Source organism: Cebus imitator, unplaced genomic scaffold (assembly GCF_001604975.1).
Source record: "Cebus imitator isolate Cc_AM_T3 unplaced genomic scaffold, Cebus_imitator-1.0 Scaffold339, whole genome shotgun sequence".
Classification (NCBI taxonomy): Eukaryota; Metazoa; Chordata; class Mammalia; order Primates; family Cebidae; genus Cebus; species Cebus imitator.
Genome location: NW_016107654.1, coordinates 2,141,219 through 2,162,771, shown reverse-complemented (window position 1 = coordinate 2,162,771; position 21,553 = coordinate 2,141,219). Strand labels below are relative to the sequence as shown.

Genomic DNA, 21,553 nt, shown 5'->3' with positions numbered 1-21,553 from the left:
GTGCAGGGCTGACCTTGAAAGGTGACAGGGCGGCCTGTCTGCAAGGCTCAGTGACACTTGTGCTCCTTTCTAGGGCTCCTCAACTCTTCCCGAATTTCCCATCTCCCAAAGTCCTTTCATCTCTCACTACAAGGGTTCTGGATTTCCTCAGGGTCCATGGAGACTCAGGGGCTGCAGAGGCAGCTGTGGGGGGTAGCGTGGGGGACATAGCCCCCGACAGAATGGGGACACGACAGGGCCTGGAGCCCTGGGGGAGGCTGCAAGGCTGAACGCAGCCCAGGGACAGACTCCGGCTGGCTCCTGTGGGAGGCCAGCGAGCAGCCCGGTGCCAGGCCAGGCAGCTTGTGCGACCGACTGCGCAGCAAGCTGTCAGTGCTGGTGGCACTTGGCAGGCGGCGGCGGGAAGGGGATGTTTGCAGACTGCCGCCGACAGCTTCCCGGCTGAAGCCTCTCCAGTTAGAACACGCAGAAGTGAGCAGTGCCTGCGGGCGGGTCCCAGAGGGGCGAGAGGCGGCAGAGGGGCTGCCGGGGCTGCGGGCCCTACTGGGTCCTCCCCCTAGGCCTGCCCACCCGCTCTAGGCCTCGCCTGAGCCCTGGGTCCAAGCCAGCACCCCACACCCTCAGGCTCCTGGACTCCAGACTCTGGGGCAGTGGTGATGGGCACCAGGGGAGAATTCGGGGACCTCTGTGGGAGGGGGCCTCAGACCCCTCTGATGAGAAGCCCTTGTCTGTTATCCCAGGTGGGCTGCAGGGCGGGGGTGGGCCGAAGAACACCCCCTACCCGTTTAGGGTAAATTCCTTCCCCAGGAGCTGTGGGAGCACCTGCAGGCAAAGACGGGGCAGGTACCGTGGCGCTGGTGCCACTTGTCACTGTGACTATTTTTTAATTCAGGAAACCCACAAAGCATGCACAGAGCTGTTCTGTGGTGTGGACGGCACCGCCAGTCACCTCGGAGGGTGGCACAGGGAGCAGAGAGCCAGCACCAGAGCCACGCTCTCAGTCTCTGGCCCCTGCAGGTGCAGCAGCTCGCCAGCCTGCCCGCCCCACACCCTCCCCTCTCCACGCTCCTCTTTAGCCCCTCCCCTCCTGCCCCGCCCTCCCCTCCCTTCCTTCTCTCCTCTCTTCTTCCCTGCCTTGAGGTCAGTCATCACCACCCTGTCCTGTTTGATCTCCCCAACAACCCAGAGACGCCGCATACAGGCCCCTGTCCTCCTCCCTCGTCCTGCCAGTTTCGGGGTGCACCCGTATGGGGCACCCTCTCTGCTGTGCGCCTCTAGCTGGAGGCGGGGGGCCCCAGCCGCTTCCCCAGGCTCCCGTGGCAGGGCACAGACCTCAGCCCTGGGATCCGCCTGGGGTGGAGGCAGGCCACTGCCAGCTCCCAGGGTTTGGGCCCAGCCTCTTTGGTGGCCTGTGCCTGTGAGTCTGGTAGGGTCTGGACACGCAGGTCCCTCTGTTCTGGGGGTTCTGGGCCTCCTTCTGCTGTGTTCCCCGTGACTCCACAGGCTGCCACCATTCCCTGAGAAAAGCAGGCAGAGGTGTCGTCTGCCGCTGCCACTGAAAGACAAGTTTTCAGGCCAGCACTGCCCTCTCCCTTTAGGAACCAGGAAATGGAGGCTCTGAGAGCCTGTGACATCCAGCTCTTGGGCCGTGATGGGCAGCTTGATGCCCAACCCAGGGGGACGGCAGGGCAGACACGGTCCTGAGCCCCTGTGTGCAAAGCAAGTGGAAGACACCCATCTCAAAACACGAGTCCAGGCCACCGAGGCTCACCCCTGTAATTCCAGCACTTTGGGGGGCTGAGGTGGGCGGATTGCTTGAGCTCAGGAGTTCGAGACCAGGCCAGGCAACATAGTGAGACCCCCACCTCTACCAAATAAACTATTTAAAATTAGCTGGGTGTGGTAGAGTACATCTGCGGTCCCAGCTACTTGGGAGGCTAAGGTGGGAGAATCGCTTGGGTCCCCCACCTTAAGGTGGAGGTTGCAGTGAGCTGGGAGATGGAGCCACTGCACCAGCCCGGGTGGCAGAGTAAGACCCTGTCCGGAAATATAAATAAAGCACAAACAAACAGGAGTTCTTGGAAAACAAGACTGGGGCTATGAACCAGGACGTCTTTGGAGTTGGGAGTGCATTGTCACAGAATAAGAGTCACCGGCAACACCCTGTCTGAAGATGCTCCCTCCTGGGGCAGCCAGGACAAAAGGGAAGGTGTTCTCAGCAGAGGGACCGGGGTGGCCAAGGCCGAAAGGCAGAGACCAGGCGGAGGACCAGGCAGGATGGGGGGGTTCTGGAGGGGAGCAGAGCTGGGGGGGAGACCCCATGGGGTAAGGGAAGCTCACCAGAAAAGCACAGAACACCCACCTAAGTTTTGATTTCAAATAAACAATTTTTAAAATAGAAATATATCCCAAAATTGGATGGAACATATATAGGAATTGATCTCTGGTTAATACGAAATGTGAATTTCATTGGGTGTTAAATATTTGTATGTGTTCCCCCTAGCTTCCCTAGCCAGGGGCTGAGGGACAGACCCTTGGAGCTTAACTGGTCACAGGGGAGACTCCCCACCACGGCTCACCCCTGCCCTGGGGTTCCTGATGTTCTCACAGAGGGCAGCACCTCCCTCTGGGCTCTCTTGGCTCCTTCATCCCAAGGTCCTGTCTTGGAGGTGACAAAGAGGTTCAGAGGAAAGCGCTGAGCCTGGCCCCAGGCCAGTGCCCCCTTCCTGGAGGAAGGCAGGGCTTTACCTTGGTGGAGGGGTCTCTGGCCTCTGCAGGTGGAAGGTGGCCCCTGGCGAGACGCTCAGCAGGCCCCAGACACATCCACCACACTGGCCTCTGGCCCAGGCTAGGGTGTCCTTGCCTTGCTGGGCACCTACAGGGCCTTGGGCCAGGCACAGAGAGGCCATGCGGCTCCCGGGGCAGCCCAGCCCTCGGCCAGGCCTCCAGCCCGCACTGAGGCCTCTCCACTCCCAGGATCGGGTGATAAATATCTGCCAAGCAGTGATTACGAACAACGCAGCTGCCGGTTACAGGAACTGCGGCCGGGAGGGCGGGCGTGGCTCTGCTGGCAGTTGCAAGGGCTCAGGCTTCCTCCGGTCTGGAGACTTGGCGGCCCCCGCTTCTTTTTCTGGAGGAACAAAAAGACCAGATTTATCACGGCCATAAGAGATGGCTCGAGCACTTAGCAGCTTCCAGCCCCTGGACTGGGGGGAAGTTGGGGTGGTGGGGGCTGAGATGGGCTGGGCTCTGGGAAGTGGAGCTGGCCTGCAGGGAATGGGGGCTGGCCAGCTCCGGGAATCCCCCTTTCCCGAGCTGCCCCACCCACCAGGAGCACCAGGAGGCTGCTGCTGGGAGAGGGGCTGTGGCTCGGAAGCACCCCGCCCCCTTCTCCACTGCCCTCGCCTGGCGCCTGGCCAGGGTTTTCTCTTGGGAGAGATGGAAGAAGCCCCCGCCTGGACCTGCCAGGAGTGGCTGGGGATTTAGGCCTCAGGCTTGTCCCTGAGGCCCGGGGTGTCCAGTGGCAGCAGGCCCCGCTCCCAGGCCCAGGCTCCGCCTTACAGATGGATGTGACCTCACAGCACCGGGTCCCTCTCCCTGCAGACTCAGGGAAAGCAGCATCACACACAGGGGACAGTTGGGGGGGTAGGGGAGAGACAATGGGGGCTGGGGAGGGATAATGGGGAGAAATGCCAGATACAGTATACACCTCAAGTAAAATAAATAAATTTTAAATAACCAATATTTATAAAAGTAATTATCACTTTGTGTTAAGTAATTAATACAGCATTAAAGACTCATAATAAAAAAAAGGGTAGGCTGGGCCACATGGCTTCTCCCCTCTGAGCTTTGCTTTCCTTTCCTGCAAAATAGACAAAACAGGCAGCTTCCGGTGGATTCTGGGGCATCTGCCAGGCCGCAAGGACAGCTCCAGGCCGTGGGGGCTCACCCCTCAGGATCCCCGGTGATGCTCCCCCCATCGCTGGCCTCCTGGGCCCCAAGGAAGGAGCGGAGGAGCAGGCTCTGGAGCAGGAAGGTGTGGGCCTCAGGGGCCTTGCTGGAGAAGCTGCCACCTTCCCCCCCACGTCGTCCATGGATATCCCACGATCGGTGCTATAGGTGATCAGACTCCAATATTCAAAAATAATTGGTGGGCCTGATTTCCATATAATAACTGTCTTATTAAATCTAAATTTAATGTGTATTTGGAATCCTTAATTTAAAGTGTTACTGCGCCCACCATCTGCTCCGCTCTCTAAACACAAAAGCAGCCAGCACATAACTCAGGGCGGCAGCGGAGAAGCGCAGTCCCGGGAGCAGCGCGTGCCACGCCTGCGGCTGCAGGTCAGGCTGGCCTGGCTGGCTCTCTGTGGGCAGCAGCCCCCAAACACTGCAGAGCCAGGAGGGAGACGTGTCTTCTCCTGACCCAGCACCCAAGGCTGCAGGAGCTCCGTGGCGGCCTGGCCCTCCTCCCCTCCTGGGGGGGCTGCAGCAGGCCGGGGCTCAGAGCATCCCACCCGGGTTCAGGCCATGCCTCCGCCCCCCCGCCCTTCCCTCCTGTGCCCTGGACACCCTGCAGAGCCTGCTCCTCGGCCTCTCCAGTGCAAAGACTTCCCTGCCTCCCTGACCACCGCCCTCTGCCTCCTCCCTGATCTGACATGAGCCAGGGCTGATCGGTGACCCCCGGAGTTCCTTCCCTGTGAACTCGCTGGTTCCTATGGCTGCCTCGGCAGGGGCCCCCACCCTGCACCCTGGACTCTGAGCTACCAGCCCTGGGTGCTTAGACAAATGCTCTGAGCCAAAATGCTTCCCCAAGCATCAGTGCGGCCTGGGACAGCTCCCTTGCCTTCTCTGTAAAGGGGGCACGGGGCTGCAAGGGCCCAGGAGGGGTCAGCCCAGCATCTTTGTCTGATAGCTTGAAAGGGCAGGGTTCTGCGGGCTCTGTGGCCCTCTCCTCCCTGCCTGCTGGCTGGCTGCCACCCCCACCATCTGTGGCCCCTCCTGGCCGAGACTACCCCTGGCCTGGGAGGGAGGGCAGGCGGCCCTGCCTGGGCCCAGAGTACCCAGGGACAGCCCCTCCTCTACCAGGGAGCCCTCGGCCTTGGGCCAGCCCCTGTCACCCCAGCTCCTCCCTGTGACCAATAACGTCCCGTGGGCTGGACTCTCAGTCCAGGCTAACCCCTCACCATGCCATCCTCTGCAGGATGAATTCGGAGCCCTGGGAGGTGGTACCCCTGAGCCTCTTCACCATGGAGGCGAACGGAGCTGGGGCAGAGCCATGGCTCATCCCTGTGCTGGGGCCACCGCCCACCTGCCCATGTGCAAGTCCAGGCACGCCAGATCCCACTCAAAGCCAGCCCTGCTGAGGGCACCCGGCCCAGCTGAGCCTCCCAGCACCAGGTCCCAACACAGGATGGGGTGGGGGAGGGGCACAGCTGCAGCGGCCTGATTCATTTTCCATCTCAGCCCTCCTATTCTCTAGCCGTGAGGTGTGTTTTCAGCTTTTTAAAAATTGTGGTAAAATACACAAAATACACTTTACCATTTTAATCATTGCGAACTGTATAATCCAGTGACATTCAGTACATTCATAATATTACTGTGTAACGCACACCACTATCTAGTTCCAGAATCTGCTCCCCAAAAGGAAAGCCTGACCCCATTCGGCAGCCACCCCCACCCCTCCCTGCTGCCTTCTGCCTGCTCCTGGCAAGCCCGTCCCACTGTCCGTTTTCCAGCCACCCCCACAGCTCCCTGGCCGCGGCCCCCAGGTCCTGGCCACCCCATCCCGTGTCTGTCTCTGCCGAGTTGCCTGCTCAGGGCCTCTCGTATCAGCGGAGTCAGCACTGTCGTCTGCAAGGTCTCCCCTCACTTAGCTGCATGTTTCCAAGGGTCGTCCCCGCTGTGGCTGTCAACAAGCGAGCACACGCTGCGATTACATGCCAGTCTTGGCTGTCTCTGGGCTGTCTCAGGTGCGCAGCCCGGAGGGAGCGGCTGGGTCATGTGGTGGTTCTCTGTTTAACTTTTTTTTTTTTTTGACAGAGTCTTGCTCTGTCACCCGTGCTGGAGTGCAATGGTACAATCTCGGCCCACTGCAACCTCCGCCTCCCTATTCAAGCAATTCTCCTGCCTCAGCCTCCTGAGTAGCTGGAATTACAAGTGCAAGCCACCACGCCCAGCTGGTTTTTGTATTTTTAGTAGAGACAGGGTTTTACCATGTTGGTCAGGCTGGTCTTGAACTCCAGACCTCGTGAACTGCCCGCCTCGGCCTCCCAAAGTGCTGGGCTTACAGGCGTGAGTCACTGCGCCTGGCCCTGTGTTTAACTTCTCAAGACCTGTTTCCACTGGGTCTGAGCGCGCCATTTGCCATCCTCACTGACCATGAGCTTTTGAGTCTCTGGAAGACACATGTTCCGGTCTGCGAAATGGAAGTCACAGCCTCTGTCTGCAGCATGAGAGGAGGCACAGAGAGGGATGGGGTCCGCTTCGCCAAGGGCGCGCTGCGGCTCTGTCACCGTGGTGACCCACAAGCCTGGCCTTTGGAGGAAGCACCAAGCCTGCTCTGCCGCCTGCATGCGCTGGCACCCAGTGAGCTGTGGAACTGAGCAGGGCCAAGGGGACTCTGATGGACGGCTGAGGACACTTGCAGCCCCAGGGCCCTGCTGAGCTGTTGTGAGCCCACGCTGCGCCGTCACGCCTGTCCTGACTTTGTAGCAGCAGCTGGTCTGGCCTGATGCTCCAGATGGACACTTCATTCTTGGCTCGGCCCATGAAAATCATGAAAATTGGAGGTCCTGTGTGGGGCATCTGCAATGTATCAGCCACTGAGTTCGGTTCACACAGTAGCTTCTCAATAAATACTGAACGGATGAGTGGTTTCTAGTTTCTGTGACATAGCTGTAAGATGGCAATTGTTACCCTATTTTACAAAATCTTAGAGAAGTTAACTGACTCTGAAAGTTCCCCGGACAAGAGATGGAGCTGGGACCTGGTCTCAGGCCCACCTGGCTCCCGACTGCCAGGCCGCCATGCACATGTGTGCAGGTTGCTCACTGCACAAGGGCACTCAGCTGAAGGGGAGGAAGGGGTGAATCTCTAGTCCCCATCCTTCCTTCGTCCCCACCGTCACGTCAGGCGCTGCCTCTGCCCAGGCGCCCCTTGTGAGGGCCACAGAAGTTCCGGGGCCCACGCCATGCTGCGGCCCATCCTCCATCCACACAGCAGCACCTTGGGCACTGTTGGCCTCTGCTGCAAGACAAGGGTAGGGGACGGGGAGAGGCCTGCGTCCCTGACCAGAGCCCATGAGGGAAAAGGCGGCACAGAACGGTGCCAGCCTCCATGTGGGGCAAAGGCTGTGGGCTCCCACCCTCCATGTTCTGGGTCTCCGTGCAGGAGGAACAGAAGGGAAGCTTCTGTGATCAGTCCTCCCTGGCCAATCGGGGAGCTGGTCATTGCCTCACAGAGAAGGACATGGAGGCCCAGGGTGGCTGGGATGTACGCCCAGGCCCACTGCCCTGCACAATCCTCTCCGCTCAACCCGCCCGTCTTGGGTAATTCTGGTGTTTGGATCTAGCTCTTTCTCGGTTTTTGGCAGAGTCCCCCAGTGAAATCCTTCCGGGGGCTGAGTGTGTGTTGGCAGCGGAGCCTCCGCCGGGCCTGAGCAGAGCCTCCCTGGCCAGGTGTTCCCTGGGGTGTTCTACTGCTGTGTGCTTTGTAAAAATGGCCACTTTGAGCCCCCATACCTTGCTGGTGGGCACCAGTGTCATCCCATTTTACAGAGGTGAACACTGAGGCCGAGGGGAGCTAAGCTACACGCCAAAGCCAAATGAGAAGCAAGCACCCCAGGGACCACACGCCTCCCAGCCCAAGGCCTGGCCCAGCACCGCCCTGGGCACGGCTGTGCAGCCCCCTGGCCCCTTCTGGCTCCTCTCTGCAGCATTTCCCCGGAAAGCTGTACGTATTTTTGCGGAGCTGGTTCTTTGCCCGGATCACAGCCGTGGTCCTAGCGGTAACTGACTGCTCTCTAATCAAATTGATTTCCATTCCAATGAGCCCCGCCATCCGCTCCATTCCAGGAATGCTGCTTTAGCAGACGGAGCTCGGTATGAATGCACCATCAAACTGCACAATACGCAGCGCACCGCCGGCCTCTCTGCCGCCCAGTGACAGCTAAATGGCCTGAGTGCTCAGGCCTCGTCACTCACTGGTGCATTCCCGCTCGGGAGCGCACACGCTCCAGGCTCATCTGCATCTGACAGGAGGGCTTGGTATGTATTCAGAGGGGCAGAGTGATAGGACTTCCTTCCCATCGAGTCCCACCGGAGCCTCGCCCCTCCCCGGCCGTTGCCTTCGTTCCTGCAGTCCCTGCTGCTCCCCTCAGCTATGGCCCAGCATGCAGCTGGCTGGCCACTTTCTCTTGCACGCTCCAGCCTGGGGCTGAAGGCCACTGGAGTTTCCACATGGCCGACCCAAGAGTCTGCTCCGTCTTTGCTGTTTCTGGGTCTGCTTGGACCACTGCCTCAGGGGCACAGGAAGGGGCGGGGGAGGGTGGTCCTGAGGCTGTGATCGCTTTGGGCCCCGTGGTTCCTAGAGCTTGTGTGGAGGGACAGACCAGAAGCCCCTCAGGGCTGGCAGGGACGTTCACATTCTGCCTACTTCAGGTGGGTGAAGAGAGGGGTGGCCTGCCCAAGGCCCCAGGACCCCTGCCATTCAGCTCTCGGCCTGGCACCACCACCTGCACCCTCAGGTGGTGCTCCCAGAAGCTGCAGCAACTTGGGGGTGCCTGTACAGCTGGGGGACCCCCCGGGACTATCCAGGAATTCATGGGTGACCACACCTGTGGGTGGGGTGATGGGGGTCTCCGAGTGACTCCTCCTCTGTCCCATCAGAGGGAGTCCTGAGTTTTAACGCCAATGCAGTATCCCCTCAAAGCTTCCCTGCTGACCATAGTGGCTCCCAAGCCAGGGACTCCAACAAGAGGCGACCCCCATTCCTCCTCCCCTGGGTGCAAGGAGCTGGAGCTGGGCGGGGTGGGCACACAGAGAACCAGGAGGAGCAGGAGGAGGCTCCACGGGTTCCCCTGGCACTGTCAGGAACCAAGACCGCCAGCCCTGCGGCTCCAGGGAGGCACAGGCGCCAGCCCCTCTGTGCTCGGGCCTAGGGACCTCTTTCTGTCACAGGCACTGTTACGGTGGAGGAGGGATGCTGCCGTCAGCTTCCTGCCCCCTGGCCAGCGCCTGGGCTAAGTTGGCATGCTGTGGCCGTGGCAGGCACAGGATGGCCGTGGGCGTGGGAGTGCAACGGCTGACTGGGATTTGCTACCACGCAGGTCAGAGGAAGCTTTTTTTTAACCCTCATCCATCTGGCAAAACGGGAAACCATTTGAAAGCCCAGGTGTTCGTAAGGGGGCAGCATGCGGTGCTGGTAAGGGGGCGTTGGTAGGGGGGTGTTGGTAGGGGGGCGGCAGGCGGGCACATCTCCCTCAAGGACCATGGATGCCTCTCGGGTGGGCGGTGAGCATGCCCCCACCCCTGTGCTCCCACGAGCCCAGCAAAGGGAAGCTGAGGAAAGACGCCCGGAGCACCCCGATCTGGATGTGGCCAGTGTGCCAATGCCGCGTGAGGCCGTGCGCACCTGGGTCCCTGCATTCTCTGTGCGCGAGTCTGCTGTCCGAGCAGAAAGCCAGGTCTCTCCACCGGAGAGTGTGGGTCGTCTGCACCTGGGTCCCTGCATTCTCTGTGCACAGAGTCTGTGCTGTAAGAGGAAAAAGCTAAGTCTTTCCACCAGAGTGTGGGCTGTCCTTTTTGGGCAGGAGGGATGCCCTTACGACCTCACTCCTTGTGGCCAGGATGTTGAATGCAGAGTCTAGGGCCAAGCCAGACCCCCAGAGCCAGATCTGCGAGCTAACAAGATGCCCAGGGGGTTGAGGCACAATAAATGTGAGTAGCCCTGCCCCATCTGGAGGCCCCTGCCCCCAGCTTAGCATGCCTGTTCTGCCCAGTCTGGACATCCCTGCGTCCTGGGTCTCAAGGGTGAGTGGGAATGGCGCCTGGCAGAGACCCAGTTCCTTTGCTGGTTCAGCCTGGCTGTTTGCCTACTGAGGGGTCCGTGCACTGAACCCAAACTCCCCCACCCCCGCCATGGCCCCTCCATGAGGCCTGTGTCCACCGCAGTCTGTCCAGCCAGCCTACCCCTCACAGGCCACCTGGGGGGATGGACACAGGGCAGGGCTGGATGCCTCCTTGTCCCTCTGTAACAGCAGAATCAGACTGGGCGGTGGGTAAGGGCAGGGCTGGATGCCCCTTCCCCTCTGCCTTCTGTAACAGCAGGGTCAGATCACGCAGTGGATGAGTCCAGGGCTGGATGCCCCACAGCCCTTCTGTCCTCTGTAACAGCAGAATCAGGCCGGGTGGTGGGTGAAGGCAGGTCTACTCTCTCACTGGCAGCTGGGGAGCCTCCGTCTCCTCTTCAGAGTGGGGTCTGTCCATCCCACGGGTGCCAGAAGGCACGAGTGACCCAAAGTGGCTCAGGAGGAGGGTGATCACAGGGCCCCAAACCAGCCCCTGGGCCTCCCCACAGGCGCCCTTCCCTTCCCAGACTCTGGGCTCAGCTCCCTCCCCGGCCCCTCCCCCACCCAGGGCTCCTGACACTTTTGTGAAGAACCACAAATGGCGGTGACAAAGCCATTGGTCCTGCTGACTCAGCGCCCTCGGTCCAAACTGACAAAGGGGCGCTGGGAGGGAGAGGCCGTGGATTCAGAACCGAAGAGGCCGATGCAAAGCTTCTGATGCCTCAGCCGGTTTCTGTCAGGGCCGCAAGGGCAAGGTGGCCAGCCCAAAGGGTGGGGCACGGGGGAAGGGGGACAGGGGACGGCATCAGCAGCCGGTGCCCGGCTCCCCCTCCTCTTTGGAAAACCAGGGCTGACTCAGCACCTCCCAGAGTGGTGGGATTCCTTCGGTGAGCTGGGGCACTCTCCATGACCCTCCCTGCCCTCACCGGGCTGCCCAGGCCTCAGCAGTCCTGGCTGCTGGGGGAGCCTGGGACCACCTGGGTGGGGTATTTGGGATCGCAGGTGTGCATCCAAGCTGTCTGTCCTCACCGACCTCCACACCAGCCAGGCAGGTACCTGGACACTTGAGTCCACTGAGTGCAGGTGGACGAACAGACCAGGTGTGGAGGGCACGTGCCACTTGTCTAGGACGACGGCCTGGCAGACTGGGGCTAGGCAGCCAGCAACAGCGGAGGGCGGGCCTGAGAGCTGGGAGTTCTGCTCCTTCTCCAGGCAAGCTGGGTCCGACGTACTTACCCTGGAGGCCTGGGGCTGGGCTTGGCAGGTAGGATGGCAACCAGAACGCTCCGTGCTCCCAGGACCCCACCGGGGAACAGACCCCTTGGGCAATCCTGGTGGGGACAGTGTGGTGATGTGGCTCCTGTAGAAGGCAATGGCGCAGGGTGACCCCAAACCCGCAGTCCCATTGCCACAGGGACCCTGCCATCCAGGGGACCCATTTGGAAACCACATCCATCCATTTAAGATGCCAGAGGCTGCCCCATGCTGGTGCCAGGGGATCCTCTTCTAGGAACGTGGCCATGAAGCCCTGCCCAATAAATCCACCATTTCCCTCAGGAAAAGCAGGTGCCACGAGCCCCCGCGGAAGGGGAATGGAGGCCATGGAGGGCTGCCCGTAAGGTGATCAGGGATGGCCCCCTGGACGAGACCCTCACAGGATGACAGGAAGTGGAGCCCACCATGGAGGCGTCCAGAGGAAGGTGTTTCCAGACATCGGAGGTGCCCATCAAGGGCCCGGCAGGACCGCAGGTCTAGGGGATACAGATTACAAAGCACTCAGCCTGTCCTTGGGCATACGGCACAGAAGCAAAGGGGAGTAGGGCTGGCCACGCACCCTGAACCCCAAGACATCAGCCGCAGAGCTGAGAGAAGGGCACCTTCCTTTTGGGTGGCAGGTGAGGCAGATGAAGGGGCTGCCCCACTTCTCAGACAAAACCACCAAGGGCCCGAAAAGGAGAACCCCCTACCCTGGCCAGGTCACCTGGGGGTCTGGACAGGGCCCCCTTTAACAGGCACAGTAATGCCCATAGGACATCCTGCCTACCCTGCCTCCTTCCTCGTAAAACACTGGGGAGAACAAGAGATGGGTCATGGGGCCTTGAACCCCACAGCCAGATCCTTACCCTTTTGTGTGGACAGCTGGCCTGGGGATGCCGCCATCAGGGGAGGGGGTCCTGAGGTTGTCCCCTGGGGGACTGCTGACCACCCTGCCTGCCTTCCACAGCCCAACCTTGGCTTCTGTGTCTCCCCCAAACCCCACTGGGTCATGCCAAGTCTAGGAAACGAAGGTTTGAACTGACTTTATTATTTTGTAAATGTGAATTTTACAAAGCGCTTTACAATTAATGATCACATCCTTTTGTTTGCCTGTCATGGATTTCCACTGTCTGAAACGGCTCTGAGTGCGCTTGAAGCCCTCGGTTTCCCTGGTGGCTTTTGGATGTTTCCGTTTTAGTTATTGATACAATGTCAGCCATGGCTAAAAAGTAACAGTCTTGACTCTACCGAGTAACAGCACAAAAAAGAGCGAGGGCTCAGGAAAACGAAAAACAGGCTTCCTCCTTAAAAAAAGACAAAAAAAAAGCGAAGCATCTTCTGCGGCTGAAATCTAACTCAGTGGTACTGTGAAACCTTCCTTGACAGCACAGGAAAATTTATTTTTAACAGTCGTGAGTTACAGTACTTTAATCCCTAAACACACTCTTTCAAACAACCGTCTCCTTTTTAAGTCTTTTTCCAAACATTCCGTCCGAAGGATGGATATTCTACTCGCACCCCAGGCCATCCAAATGTTCAAGTCAAAAATATTTATACATTTTATACTTAGTTTTTTTTTTTTTTTTGTCTGCTAAAAATAGTATTGCGAGTTTTGGCTTCTTTTGACATAAAAATCACAATCATGTGCAAAACGCTAACAAGGGAAGCGATTGATCAGAACACAAGCAGGTCGTCCAATCTGAATGCTTTAAATTCTGCATAATTTTCCTTTCCTTTTCTTCTTCCAAAGAAACAAAACAAACAAACAAAAAACCTTTGCCATTTTAGAAACATCTAGTACCAACCCCTAAGTGCTCCGGTGCAGTGATGCACGCACGCTCACACACGCGCACACACACGCACTCACACACGGAGCCGGCTGGCTGACATAATGACAAATTTATGCAGCAGCAACATTCTGAAACAGTAGGTACAGCTGAGGACAGCTATGCGCTCTCACGTCTGAGTTTGGGACTGGCTGCCGGCAGAGACAAACAGAGGTTTCTTGGAGTTTTCAGTTGGTTCAAGGGCCATAGACTTTTCCACTTGCAGCCAAGATGTTTCCATAAAAATCACCCTTCTGAGGGGAACCCAGGCAGTACACATGGCTGGTTGGGGCAGGGAATGGGCTTGCAGTTCCGGCTGTCTAATGAGGACAGGTCAGGGTCAGGCACACTAGCGTCCCCTCCGAGGAGCCAGCCCCGAGGGCTGACCAGCTCTCCGTCCCTACCTTCCGCCTTCCTCCTGGCTCCAAACACAAATGCCACAGAATGACTCTTCCTGGAGGAAACAGGAGGCCAGGCAGCCGGCTCCTCCCTTCTAGGAGCCCCGACCTGCGAACACCAGGACACCCAGGCGGGTCCTGCCAGCCTCTCACCCACAGCTTCGTCCACATTCAGGGGCAAAGTACGACAACCAAATCCAATGCAAAGTTAAGTGACGACAGAGAACTCGGGTGGGCAGACATAGTGCTGAAAACGAGACAGAATTCAAGTACCGAGGCGCCCAGCCAGGCATGGCCTGCCAGGCTCACAGTATCTGTCACACCTCCGGTCCCTCCTGGACCTCTGCACGCGAGCCAGCTGCCTCCTGGGCCTGTCCCCTTGGGGAGAGGAGGGAAGGGCCGGGCAGGGCGGGAGAGGCACTGGATCCCAGGCCCACCACCTGCCACACGGCAGCCCCGACACGGTCCAGTCCCTTCTGTCCTCCTCAGAAGGCGCAGAGATAACGTAGCTCTGTAATAGATTCTCTATAGGATATGCGTATTGCTAATAGTCAGGCTTGGGGATAAAGGTGCAGACATCTCATAAATACTGATGGCTCGTCTCTCTACAGGGTCTGGATGAGTCACGGTCACACTCACAGGACGGGACAACCCCGGATTCTGGAATTAGTCATCTTGTAAACAAAGAAGGGAAGGGTCCGGCTTTCTTAATTGGTTTCCTTGGGAAAAATGATCAAAGGATGCTAAGGCACTCTGGAAGGCCCCTCCGAGCCCAGGCTGCCGCCCCCCCACCCCACGGTACATTCAGGACAAGGAGGGAGCGAACAGCAGGTCCGCTCAGCAGCCATGCACGTCCACAAACACTCCTGACTCACGTCCACCGTGGGACACATTAGTGCAAAATGCTCGGCCTGACCCGCCCGGGGCACAGGGAGAGCTCAGAACCCATTCACATTAAATTATTATTTACGTTTTCCCTATAGCTCTTGCCTTCCTTACCCAGAAAACAACAGACGTCGATTACAAACCAGCGAGGCAGGGGCCCCAGGACATTGTGCAGGCCTGAGCCGAGGTCAGGAGTCCTCTGGCAGCGGCCAGCGGCTCCCTCCCTGTCCTGGCCAAGGGTGGGGGGCACCCACTCTGGAGTGGAGGACAGAGACAGCCCTTCTGTCAGCAGCGCCAGGCCCCCAGGATGGTCAAATTAAAGTGCAAATTTGGGTGTGGGGCAGACGAAGGAAACTCCAGACAGAACTCAGGGCAGCTCACCCTCACCTACCCGCCCGTGCACCACCCTGTGGCCTCCTCCCAGCTCTGAGCAAAGCCTGGTCCAGGTTCCCAGGGGGCCCCATGGGGGCTCCAACCTCCACTGGGCCCAAGACAGGGGAGGAAGAGGCAGACAGAGGCTCCCTCCAGGCTGGGTGGTTCTGAGTTCAGCACTGCTGAGCCACCTCCAGTCCTAGAAACGCAGGCCGTGGTTGTGGGCCCTGGATGTGGGCCCTGAGGAACAGGTGGCGGGGCCGAGGTTGGCATCCACAGTGCCTGCCCATGGTCCCTTACCTCCTTCTGGAAAGCAACATATTTTTCTGGAGGGCAGGCACGTGCTGGGCCTGGCTGGAGGAAGCCCGGGGCCCGAGTGCAGTCTGTAGAGGCAGCCCCACCAGAGGTCCCCCAGGACAAGCCATGGGGGTGGGCTGCGTGGCAGAAAGGAGCCGCCCAGTGGGAATGTGCTTCACCCACACCCTGAAGGTCCCCAGGCCAGGGCACAGCACATGTTCCTCCCCTGGGGGACGGCCTCCACTTTATGGGTTGCAGCAGTGGGGAAGTGGGGTTCGCGGCTTGGCCACCACTCGCCAGCCTGTGTGCACACGGCTGCCGGGCGCAGGGCTGTGCTGGTTTTGCGTGAGCAGATGAGGAAGCTGCGTTCCGGAGGGACAGAGGTGAGCAACAGACCTTTCAAGTCTTGGGATGGGGGGTTCCTCTGGCCACACCTAGGAAGGAAGGCTGCCCCCGGACAAGGGCACGGCCCGTAAAACAAAAGGGAGAGGCACCTGGGCAGGTGGCCACACCAGCACTTCACACAGGCTGGGGCCCCCACCGTTTAAAAAACAATAATTAAATTTCAAAGGAAGCACTCCAGCCTCAAACCAACCAGCCCCATCTTCCATGGGCCCTTCCTCCACTGTCCCTGGCCCCCAGCATGCAGCCCCAACCCACTGTCCTCTACCAGTGCCCACACCTGCAACTGCCCCAGCCCAGGCCTGTCCTGGTCACCCCTGCCTGCAGCCTCAGGCACCCTCCATTGGCGAACACCCCAAAAGGCAGATGGGGAGCCCAGCACCAGAAGGACCACTCGCATCCTGGCCTAGCCCTAGCTGCCGTCTCTTGCCCGACTGGAACCCCCTCCCCAGGCCTGGCCCTGAGCTCAGCTCCACACATACTGGTAACCCATCCGGGACCCCCTTTCCCCCCAGTGGGAGACGAGTGGTCCCCGGCCTCAGGTGGGGGAGACAAGGGGATGCGCCCTGACGGCCACAGATGATCCGCCCCAAGCCATGGTGGCTGGGGACAGTGACACCCATCCCACCCAAAGTTTTTGCTCTATTGAGTCTGAAAGTTTCTAAACCATATGTGAAATAGATCTAGGTTACAACAAAACCTAAAAAAACAAGACAAGCATAATCCCAAAGTGGCTGAGGCGGCGGAGGGCGGCGTGGCTACATCAGCTGTGCACGTCCCACGGGTGGGACCGTGGGAGGCCAGGCGGGGTCAGTGGTGCCCTGGGGGTCCGGGGACCGAGGGGCTGCAGAGCCAAGAGGGATTGGGCAGAACAAGGACGGGGCGTGGTGGCAGAATAAAGTACCCTTTTCTCCACCCCTGAGGGGTGGCCACAGCCATCACCGCCCCCTCACCACGCCCCCTGCACACGCGCACACGCACACACACACACACACTCGTGCACACACCCCACACAGGTGGAGGGCCCCGTGGGCCTGGCCCCGAGTCTCAGAAAGAAGGAAAAATGAGGAGTTAGGGCCCTGGGGCCTGAGCCCTGCCCTGCCGCCCCAGAGGGGTTCCATGGGTCAGGAAGCAAGGGTCAGTGACGCACCGCCCAGCCCCCATACCATAGGCCGCCGCCGGCCCCTGCTTCATCTTCCGGGCAGAAGGAGCAGGAAGGGCGGGGAGGAAGGGGCAGGGCTGGGCACCAGGGGCCTGGCGGCCGCCGGCCCTCCCCAAGAAGGGGGAGGGAAGCTACACTTGGAGACTGACCTTGTGAATATCAAAAGGGAGCCCTGGCCCTTCCTCGCAGGAGGCTGCCAGTGGCCTAATTGTTTACAGTATAATGAATGCATTTGTTTCCTTCATCAATTTTAAATACAAGCAGAATAAAAATCACATTTTTCTCAGGCAACAGTAGCAGTTCAGTAGGTAAGTGGCTTGATCACATTTGTTTGTATTAGTATCGCATGCAAGCAGCTCTAGTACTCGGTCCCTTGCGCAGCCACCCAGCTCCGCTTACAGAGTCCCTGCATAGGTGCCCTCCGGCCTCCGGGCCACGGCCGCCGGCGTCTGGGGCCTGCTGGGGCTGCCCCCACCCTGCTCGAAGGGCTGTGGGGGGCTCTGGCCACCGGCGGGCAGAGGCTCGGGGGCAGCCACCTCCTGGATGACCGAGCCAGCCCCGTCCACCTCCTCGCCGGCGTCGAAGGCAGGGTTGGCGGCGGCACTCAGGTCAACATTCACGGCGTCAGTTCTCAGAGCCACGATGGTGGCGGCGTCGCCCCGCCGCTCGGCATAGATGCGCTGCTCGAACACCTGTGCCGTGGTGGCGGGCGGGAACTCGGGGTCGAGGGGCGCGCTGGCGGCCGAGGAGCCCATGACCGTGCGGTACATCTCCACGCCCTCCGGCAGCATGGACTTGATCTTGGGCAGCCAGCGCTTGCGAACGCGGCGGGCATTGGTGCACATGTCCGCGGCGATCACATTCATCTCACTCTCCTTGAAGCTGGGGGCGAAGTTCTGACAGTACACTGTGAGGACGGGGCGGCATGAGCTCAGCCACCTGCCCACCGAGTGGCCCAACCCTCCCCAAGGCCACAGGACCATGGCACCCTGGATGAGCCTCCTTGGCCACTCCTGAGGCCCATGGGGACCATGTGACCACCTGGGGGCTCCCGGGCTCAGCCAGATGACCAGAGGTCACTGCTTGGCCTGGGAGGCCTCTCCGCCCCATTCCACTGGAACGGTCTCTGGCCTGGCCGGGCCCTGAAGCCTTGGCTGCCTGCCAGCTGTGAGGCTCAGGCCCGTTTTCAACCCCTCCAGGCTTCCCCAGCGCCACCTGCTAAACAGGAACTGGTCAGAGGATCCCCACCTTGGGAGCAACAAGAAGTGACGCAGTGGCTTGTGGAGACCCCTCCCTGTCCCAGTCCTGGCCTGGAGGAGGGGAGCGACAGAAGGCGTCACCTTCACCACTTCAGGGACACTTGCCTCCTTCTCCATCTCCACCAGGAGCCCAGGCCAGTGCTGGGCCGTTCTCACGATGGCACCAAACCCAGAGGCAGGTCCTAGGGGCCATGTCTGCCTCGGTCCTTCCCAGAATCTTCCCAGAGCCCCGGCTGCCACCCCACGCTTTGGGACTGTAATTGCTAGCTGCAAAGGGCCCTTTTTGCTCTAAAACAGAATATGCCTCACAAGGTTTTTTTTTTTTTTTTTTTTTTTTTTTTTTTTTTTTTATCACAAAATGTTTTTTTTTTTTTTTTTTTTTTTTTTTTTTTTCTCACAAAGTTTTTTTTTTTTTTTTTTTTTTTTTTTTTCTTTTTAGGAAAAAAACAAGATAGTGCTTCTTGTGCTGAGGGCTGCGGGGAGGCTGTGCTCCTGGCCACCTGGTGCGAGCCGGGTAGCAGGCAGCCTCTTCCACATCTGGGGTGCGGGCCGGGGGCGGCGGTCTGCCCCGGAGATGGACCGGGCTCCGCCCCCACACGCCCAGGAGCGGGAGGCAGAAGCCGGCCGAACAGATGGCAAAGGCTCAAAATAACCGCAAAATGTAAATAAGGGGTTTTGTTCAAAAAGGAAAATTAGATCTATTTCACATATTAAAATAGTTTTGCAGCTGAATTCATCACACTTGGAAACCTACCAAGAACGTTAACACCTCGAGACCTGGCTTCTGAGAGCTGCTCTTTTCTAGGTCCTCAATCTTCCCCTCAATCCTGCAGCCATGCTCGGCCCCCGGGGGCAGAAGCTGCAGGTGGCCAGGACCACCCCCGGGGCCACCCTGTCCTCCCCTGGCTGGAATCCGAGCCCAGCCCCTGTCTCCCACCCCCAGACTTACGTTTCACAGCATTCAGGACCCGGCTGTCCAGTGGCTTCCGGCTGGGGTCGCTGGTGGACGAGCGGATGCCGGTCCCACAGCTGTTGGCCAGGGTGTTCCTGGTGGAGGGACCGGAAGAGCAGGCACGATGAGGATGACAGGGAGGGAGCCTGGGGGTCACGCCCGTGCAAATGCCCTGCTGGGAGGCCACCTGGCCTCACCCTTGGCTCGTTTGTGTGCCCCAGGTCGGGGTCCAGTGGCAGGAGCTGGCCCAACCACCCTCTAAGGGACGGGACAAAGGAAAAGCATTGGGGCGGAGAAGGTGACTGGGTGGCAGGGCTGCAGGGTGACTGGGTCAGTCCCGAGCCTTGTCCGAAGGGACTCATCCGAAGGGACTCGGGGGCGTCTGAGGAAGCGGCTGTGTCCTGGAGAAGGGTTCTCGGCCCATCCACACGACGGAGTAAGTGCGGCTCTTCGCTCTTTTTTGTTGTGGGGGTTGTGTCCATAAAATCCTTTGAGAAAGGCCACGAAAGACGGCCCCTCCAGGGCATGAAGTCAGGAATTCGAGGGGGCTTTCAGTACCCAAACCCTGGACAATCACACAGCTCACAGCTACGGGAGGCACCGTGCCCTCTAGCACCCCTGCCCCCACCTACCTGTCAAAGAAGGTGGCCAGAAGCCTCCGCAGCAAGACCTTGTGCTTCACCCCCGCGCAGAGGTGGCAGTTCATCAGCTGGCCGCGTGTGATGTAGACCCCAGAGCCTGCAGCCACCACACAGAAAAGGGGCTCGTGGCCTTCCCGGGACACTAGGGCCCGAAGAGGCGCAGAGAGGGGCGAGGGGGAGGAGACGCTGGAGGCCTTTAGAACTTTTTCTTGGGCAGAAGCAATTTGAGGTCCCACCTGCTGGTCACCAGGGGAGGCCATGGCCAAGGCCAGCTCCAGCAGGTCCCACGTCACACGTGGAATTAAGTGGGGGATGGGGAAAGCCACAGCGCCCACCCTCTCCAGTGAGCCCCAAACTCCATGCTCTCCCTGCTACACGGAGGCCTCGGCCTCAGCCCCTCCCTGGGAACACACTTTGTTGTTGTTTAGAGACGGGGTCTCGCTCTGCTGCTCAGGCTGGAGAGCAGTGGTGCAATCATGGCTCACTGTGGCCTCCACCTCCCGGGCTCCAGTGATCCTCTCCACTCAACCTCCAGAGTTGCTGGGACCACAGGCGCCACCACCGCGCCCAGCTTTTTTTTTTTTTTTTTTAAGAGATGAAGTCTCCCTAATGTTGCCCAGGCTGGTCTTGAACTCCTGGCCTCAAGCAGCCTTCCCATTTCGGCCTCCCAAAGTGCTGGGATTCCAGGTGTCGGGCACCGCACCTGGCCAATGGGAACACTTTGAAGGGCTGACTCTGGCCCTGGGTCAGGGAAACACTCAGGTCTTGCCTTTCTGCTCCTTCCCAGATACCCAAGAGCCTCAGCAACCATGAGCGAGACGCAAAGGCCTGGCTGGAGGGTGTGGCTGCCGCTTTCAGAGCCAGCGCTGACCTCCTCTGGGTGCGTGTGAAGGGGAAAACCAGCGGGGCAGAGGTGTGGCCAGGGAGGTCCATGCTTGCTATTTACCCTCGGAAACGTGGCCACACCCCAGCTGTCCCACCAGGATATGGGTGAGCAAGGGCTGGGACCAGCAGCAGGACTGACCCCGCCGGGAACAATGGGAAGGGACTTCGTTCTGGAGATAGCCAGGCTCAATGATCACGGAGATGCCACATCCTGAAGGACACTGATGTCTAGGTGCGCCCGCTTCCAGGAGCCCTGGGTGCCCATGGCCTCTTCCGGCCACAGCCCCCGTCTCCTACCCGCCCCTGTCCCCCGCTACACGCCCTTCCTGCCAGGGTCCTGCTGGAGGAACTCTCCTGGAGAGCTCATGAACGTGAAGCACGTCTCCAGCCCCATCAGCCCCACCCCCAAAAACAGGCCACGGCTGCTGGAGGCTGGGGTGGCTGAGAGTGTCTTCCCAGGACCACAGGACCACACCTACGTGGCAAGCACTGGGGTGAACATGGCACCTATGCCCCAGAGCCCAACCCCAGAGGCCCACCCAGCCCTGGCAGCTCAGCACAGCACTCCCCATCCAGAAGCAGTGCCAGGGCAGGGTTGGGGCTCAGGGCACAGCCAGGTGAGCCCCTACCCACCCCTCCTGGCCAGGGCAGCTCACCACCGCCAGGTACAGCCCACAGGTACTAGGCCACTCTCCCACGAGGACTGAAGTCCCTGGCAGCTAGAAGGGGAGTTCAGCCCAGGCCGCTGGCGACCATCAGGCGATGGCTCACATGCGGGGCACTCGTTCTGCTAGGAGGGAGGACCCCCAGATGCTGCCCAAGGTGTGGCCTTTGGGGCTGGACAGGGACTGGGCAGGGCTGGGGCAGCACTGCTCAGGCTGTGGCCAAGAAAAGCGCCTGAGGGCCTGAGCCTAGGGCTTCTTGGCAAACTGGGAAGAAATCACTGGAAAATGGCTCAACGGTCACCGGAGAGGATGCCCGAGGCACCACTTCCATCTTTTCCTTGAAGAGCCATAAAAATCTACAAGGAGCTATGAGGCCAAAGGAATCCAACATGAGGGGCCGGGCACAGTGGCTCACACCTGTAGCCCCATCACTTTGGGAGGCCCAGGTGGGCGGATCACTTGAGGTCAGGAGTTTGAGACCAG

The 21,553-nt window shown here is 59.6% G+C and overlaps 1 protein-coding gene across 3 annotated transcripts in view; it reads right to left on the bottom strand.

The window, feature by feature from the left end:
- Window positions 1-12,355: 12,355 nt before the first annotated feature.
- NACC2 (NACC family member 2) overlaps window positions 12,356-21,553 on the bottom strand; it is a 91,182-nt gene continuing 81,984 nt past the window's right edge. For all 3 annotated transcript variants that reach the window (XM_017505669.2, XM_037730271.1, XM_037730272.1), the window contains exons 4-6: window positions 19,512-19,617; window positions 18,877-18,974; window positions 12,356-17,575 (exon numbers count right to left, since the gene is read on the bottom strand). In XM_017505669.2, coding sequence (XP_017361158.1) covers window positions 17,064-17,575; window positions 18,877-18,974; window positions 19,512-19,617 — 716 coding nt within the window. In that variant the 3' untranslated portion in view covers window positions 12,356-17,063. The remainder of the gene's footprint in view (window positions 17,576-18,876; window positions 18,975-19,511; window positions 19,618-21,553) is intronic.